General features: G+C 40.1%; 1 protein-coding gene across 1 annotated transcript; it reads left to right on the plus strand.

Annotated features, from left to right (window-relative positions):
- The first annotated feature begins 4,831 nt into the window (after nucleotides 1-4,831).
- Nucleotides 4,832-6,690, plus strand: LOC120357140 (piggyBac transposable element-derived protein 4-like). The gene has a single exon (XM_039446941.1). The coding sequence runs from the start codon at nucleotides 4,864-4,866 to the stop codon at nucleotides 6,235-6,237; it is 1,374 nt and encodes a 457-aa protein (XP_039302875.1). The 5' UTR covers nucleotides 4,832-4,863; the 3' UTR covers nucleotides 6,238-6,690.
- The last annotated feature ends 245 nt before the right edge of the window (nucleotides 6,691-6,935 follow it).

Genomic DNA, 6,935 nt, shown 5'->3' on the forward strand with positions numbered 1-6,935 from the left:
CGGACCAATTTCACATGATTCTTCCAAGCAATAGCAGTATGCAGTATTTTCCGGAAAATACTACTTCCTCCTTCATCACGGAGTTACCTCAAATTGTAGAATTGCATGGAGAATGGGAAGTTGCACTAAGCGAGATTCAATTTCCCTGTAGTTTTTTTCACGTACGTCAGTTTCCCGAAAATGAGCTCAAATATTTCTTTTCCACAGAAGATATATACGAGATACGCAATGGATCATATGTGTTGCATCATAGAATAATACAGAATGGTATTTACGAGACTATCGAGAATCTTATCCATGAGATTAATGAAGCGTGCCGAGATTCACATTTTGTTTTCGAAATACAAAAAGAGGGTGGTAAACTCGAAATAGGACTTAGCTGCGACGTGGAAAAATGTCGTGTTAATCATTATATTAACTTTTCCGATAATCTTTTTCGAATATTAGGATGCGAAACGGAATTAGGCGTAAAAGATAATTTATATACTTTCGTAAGATTATGATAAACGATTCCGGTGAATGCATGACTTTTTTCAAACTCGGATTTAAAACGGAAAACGGTAATCGAATTTATTATTATCAAAGTAAAGAGCCCTGTAGCCTGTGGCGTGGTATTCCAGATAAGCTGTTCGTTTATTGTGATATTTGTGAATCTTATATAACCGGTGATGTACAAACTCCGCTTCTCCGAATAGTCCCGGTCGAGTCACGCGAAAGTAATTACGCGTACGGAACGAATTAGGTGAAACATTTCTCTTTTCCATTTTATATTCCGTTGCGACAAACGCGTTTCCGCAGAATCGAAATAGATATAAGAGATCAGCTCGGAAAAAAAATACCATTTGAATCGGGAACCTTGACGGTGACATTGAACTTCAGAGGTGCTCGATAATTTACATTAGAATACAGTTAAAATAAACGTAAGTCTGCGATAAACAAAAGAGAGAAAATCAATTTCACCATGAACTATGAGGAATATTACGAGGCGCAAAGCGGAGGTGCCAACGGAAGGGGTGGGGGAATTCCACGGGTTTTTGTCGGCTCGCCCTATCAACGCGGACATGGTATCGGAAGTTTTCTCGGTGGATTATTTAGAAAAATTTTACCTTATCTAAAGAGGGGTGCGCGGGCTGTCGGTAAGGAGGCTTTACGCGCGGGCATCAACGTAATGGAGGATGTCGAGAACCATACCCCGTTGAATGAGGCATTCAAAAATCGCTTCGCGGAATCGGGGAAAAACCTCAAAAGAAAAGCCACAGAAAAAATAAAAGACTTGATGAAAGGATCGGGATATAAAGTATCCGTAACAACTCCGATGCTTCAGTTTCCTCACGGTTACCACGATCCTCGCATTGCTAAGAGAACGTCGCTTTGTAAACGTAATCGTTCAGTCAAAAGAAAATCGAAAAAAAGTGTACGCAGAAAAGGCGCTAAAAAATCGAAGAAGAAGAAAAGTCACGGAATAACTCGAAAAACTAAAAAGTCATCCGGCACGAAACGCCGCAACAGCAAGAAGCGCAGTGTATCCGACATATTCTCGTAATCCACGCACGAATTAGCGTTAGCCATAGTGCGTCGTGATAAGTATGTCTTTCCTTCATACCCATTCGAGCGAGTGTTTGAAGAGTGAACTCGATCTCTTCGCTTTACCGCCTACTCAGACTAGTATCGAGAGTGCTCAATGGATTTATTACAAACCCGTAACATCGCTCGCAGACGACGCACCAATAGAATTTGTTATACCCGGTCATGGAGAAGACTACCTGGATCTCACGCACACTATGCTAAGTCTCCGTATACGTAGAAACGGGAACAAATACCGGCACCGCCGCCGCAGCCGCCGCGGCGCCCAAAGTAGGCCCTGTAAATCAACTGCTGCATTCCATGTTCAATCAAATCGACGTGTATTTCAATCAAAAACTCGTGTCACCTCCAAACAACGCTTACGCTTACCGCGCATACATCGAGGCGTTATTAAATTATGCTTCACCCGCAAAAACTTCCCATCTCACCTCTTGTCTGTGGGACACGGATACTCCAGGTTTCATGGACGAGCCGGTAGATTCGCCAACGAATCAGGCTCTCGTAAGACGCGCTCGTTACATTCAAGGAGGACGCGCGTTGGATCTCATAAGACATCTTCACTGCGACGTTTTTAATCAGGATAAATTCTTAATTAACGGGGTGGAAGTTAGAATGAGACTCGTACGTTCCAAAGATTCGTTTTGTCTAATGGAAACAAATTCCACGTCGAAAATCCGCATTCTAGACGCTAGCCTACTTGTAAGAAGAGCAAAAATAACTCCCGGAATATTACTAGCGCATGCGAGAATGCTGAGTAAAACCACTGCCAAGTATCCCCTTACGAGAGTCGAAGTTAAAACGTTCACGATACACTCTGGTCTCGTGGGAGAATCGTTAGACAATGTGATACTTGGACAGCTACCGAAACGAATAATAGTTGGCTTTGTTGATAACAAAGCGTTTAACGGCGACAGAAAATTAAACCCGTTTAACTTTAAGAATTACGGCATAAATTTCCTTTCGCTCTACGCTGACGGAATGCAGATTCCAAGTAGACCGTTACAGCCGAGCTTTAAGAAAGACGAACCGCTCTACATCAAAGCGTATCACACCCTTTTTTCCGGAACAGGCATACATTTTTTGAACGAGGGAAATTCTATAAGCAGAGACGATTACTCTAACGGATATTACCTCTTCGCTTTTGATCTTACACCCGATCTATCGGCTAATTGTGCTGGGCATTGGAATCTCGTGAAACATGGAAGCTTACGACTAGAAGTGAGATTCGAAAAGGCACTTACCGCGACCGTTAACTGCATCGTGTATGCCGAGTTCGATAATGTTCTAGAAATCGATTCATCTCGGCAAGTCATAGTCGATTTTTCTGGATAGTCTCTTATAACACAGATGGATCAATAACAAGAACATTGTCTGTAAAATGTTCACTCCCCCATCATCTTTATCGTCACCACCATCATTAAACTACCGTATGCCTAAAAGAGAATTCAGTTTGGAACGAGACTCGGACGTAGCCGGTTCGATTAAGAAAGCTTGCGTAAAGTATAAAACTATGGACATAGTCATCGACATTCAAGGTTTTCGCGATGCTGAGGAACAATTTATTCCGAAAGAAGTCGCGGTTGTCGCTGTCAACACTCCAATCATCGGCCAATGGATTATAATACGACCTTGCCCGTTTGACGAGTTGCCTGTAAATTCGAAACGTGAAAACAACTGGCTTACGCGCAATTATCACGGCATCGAGTGGTTCGACGGCGAAGTTAATCTCAAATATTTCAAGCAACATCTACGAGAAATTACTCGACAAGCACGCTACATCTATAGCAGGGGACACGAAAAAGCGCGTTACCTACGCAATCTGCTATCCAGAAACGTATATAATCTGGAAGGCGTTTCTCCGGCCTTCAAAAATTTACCCGATGTCGAGGAGAGTGGTCATCGATGCACGTATCACGGATTTCGCGCAAAAGCAAATTTTCACTGCGCGTTGCGCAATGCTTACAAATTGAAACACTGGTTAATCGAGCAAAATAGTAGTAGCTCGAGCAGTCTTCGTTCCGACGAAAACGACAGCGAAGAAGAAGAAGAAGAAGAAGAAATAACATACAAAACAGCGTCGGCTATAGCCGAAGACGATAAAATAATCCCACTGCCGTCGTATGAATTCCCTCGAAATTTTACATGCGCTGCGCCAATTGAACGCAGAATACACGGGAGTCTATCCAGCCGACAAGCTACCGAAGGTGTGGACGAGGTCGACCGTCATCGTTGCCAACACGGATGATCACAATCAACCTGGCCAACATTGGGTCGCCTTTTACATCGACAAACTTGGAAATGGAACATATTTCGATAGCTACGGATTACCTCCCTCGGATTCTAGATTTCTCCTGCGATTGCGACGAAACTCTATCACGCATCAATGGAACACCACACAGTTACAAGGAGCGCTTTCCCAAACTTGCGGGCAATACTGCTGTGTTTTTTTATATTTCATGTGTAACGGCTATAATCTTAATCAATTTCTCTATTTATTTTCTGTCGAACACACATACAACGACCGACTAATCGCAGAATTATTTCACAAATTTTTTCTTTATAATAAAAGAAAATGCGTGATGAAACCATCTGTATGCTACCCCATTCAATCATGTAACTTAACCCGGCGTCATTGTTGCCGGGTATCTAATACCCGACGCATTTTAAAACGGTCATAACTTTAAAACAAAATGCGCGCGTAAATTGTCCGTTACAGTAGCTGCGGTCATTGACCTCTTTTCGCGTATTCACTTGTGTATTTAGTGTTGCTGCGGCGACGACGGAGTTTACACGTGTATAAAGAGCGCGCGGGTAAGTTATGCCCGGCAACAATGGCTACGTAACATTTATATAGACAGTTTGTTTGTTGTTTTTTATTGTTTATTGATAAATTGCATATCGTTTTTCACAGTTTTATGAACCATGTCTTATGAAAAGGAACAAAGTCGAATCCTAGCCTTGTTTGAAGAAACTAGCGCTAGTGACAATGAACAGTGCAGCTCAGACGACGAGGGTGAAATCGACCATCTTTCAGAGCGAAGTCAAGGCAGTGATACGGAACAAGAATGCAGTGATGATGAGCAAGAAGCAATTGTTTCAACAAGTAATCAGCAGTTTTATATTGGTAAAGACAATTGCACCAAATGGTCTTCGCAACCACCTCGGACCAACGTTCGCACAAGGTCAGAAAACATAATATTACAAAAACCTGGGGTAAAGCTTATTGCGCAAAATGATAAGACTGAAATAGAGTGTTGGAGACGCTTTATAACTAATAATATGCTGGAACAAATACTTTGTCATACTAATGCTAAGATAAAACAGAGACAATTGTCTAACAATAAACAATCGCTTCAGTATTTATTGAAAGAGACAACTATAGACGAACTATTAGCTTTGTATGGCTTGTTATACTTAGCCGGACTAAATCGTTCTAATCGCCAAAACTTGAGTGACTTGTGGAGAACCGATGGTACTGGTGTGGAAATTTTTAGTACTACTATGTCTTTGCAGCGTTTTTACTTTTTACAAAGCTGTTTGCGTTTTGATGATGCAACAACACGCCAAGAGCGGAAGCGACTGGACAATCTGGCTCCAATTAGATCTATTTTTGACGAGTTTGTCTCAAACTGTAAAAATACTTATACTCCCAATGAGTATCTTACAATCGACGAAAAGCTGGAAGCATTTCGCGGCAGGTGTTCATTTCGTCAATATATCCCGAATAAACCTGCGAAATATGGCATTAAAATTTATGCTTTGGTTGATGCAAAAAACTTTTATACTGTCAACCTTGAAATTTATCCCGGTAAGCAGCCTGATGGGCCATTTTTGCAAAGCAATAAAGCTTTCGATGTTGTAGACAGATTAGTGCAGCCTATCTCTAAAAGTAATAGAAATATTACATTTGACAACTGGTTCACGAACGTTCCATTGATAACACATTTGCAACAAAATCATAAACTAACATCTACAGGTACATTACGTAAAAACAAAAAAGAAATCCCACCAAACTTTATAACCACGCAAAGAAAAGAAGTATACAGCACTCAGTTTGCATTCCAAAAAGATATGACGCTTATTTCCTACGTGCCTAAACGGTCTAAAGTGGTGCTGGTATTGTCTTCCCTTCATCATGACCAAAACATTGATCCTGCTAGTGGTGAAAAAAGGAAACCAGAGATAATCACATTCTATAATTCTACGAAAGCTGGCGTCGATGTAGTTGATGAGCTCTGTGCTACCTATGATGTATCTCGAAACTCAAAACGCTGGCCAATGACAGTATTTTATGCGGTCATGAATGTAGCTGCAATAAATAGTGTGATTATTTTTCGTGAAAATAATAACTCGAAAACAAACCGACGTGATTTCCTTAGAAAACTCGGTCTATCAATGCTTGAAGGTCATCTTCGCGTGAGAAAAAATATGGAGAACTTACCGAGAGGCTTACGTAAACGTATTCACGAACAAGTTGGTGAAGTTATGACCTACCCTCCGAATAAAAGTTCAAAAACATACACGAGATGCAAAGACTGTCCTTCTGCCAAAGACAAAAAAACTAGGCATAACTGCAATAAGTGTAACAAGCCTATTTGTATGCAACACATTATTCCATTATGCCAAAGTTGCGTTGATCTCGATATCGAATAAGTCGGTATGTTAGTAATAAATAAGCTTTGTTATATATAGTTCCTGATTTCATGTTTATGTACTAAAGAAAATTTTATGTACTGCTTCTAAATGTTAATTATTTTTTGTTTTTGAATATATTTTTAAGTTACGTTCTAAAAAAATGATCTCAGAATAAGAAGATCTAATTTGATGATAATTTGTTCATTTTATGATAAATAAATGTTTAATTTTTATAAATAATGTTTATAATTACCTATTTCCCTAATATAGAAAACTGATATTGTCATAAGCTTGATTCAGTGTACAATAATGCACATGGGTACAACTTACCCGGCCACAACGGCTAAGTTCTGTTTAGTAGCCACAATGACGCCGGGTTAAAAATGTAAGAATATACTCGTAGATGTATGAAAAAAGAGTTGAATGTTTCAATAAATACTCTGTTGTAACCTTTAAAACCGAATTATTTTTTCACTCGACCTACCTAATGCCAAGACACTATCTCCTGTACGTAGTAACGCTAAAATCGTAAAGTGCTTCCTTTTGATAATTATCTTTCTCTAAACGTACCATACCTTTGAAAGCATATGTATATCGTAAAAGGCGCTTCCGTCCTTTCTATCGTAATTTCCAGATAAGACCTTTCGACTTCTCAGGCCTCTTTTACCCGTTCCCCAATTTGCTGCTAAATTTTTCCCAAAATACCTGTTTTTCAA

Source organism: Solenopsis invicta, chromosome 3 (assembly GCF_016802725.1).
Source record: "Solenopsis invicta isolate M01_SB chromosome 3, UNIL_Sinv_3.0, whole genome shotgun sequence".
NCBI lineage: Eukaryota > Metazoa > Arthropoda > Insecta > Hymenoptera > Formicidae > Solenopsis > Solenopsis invicta.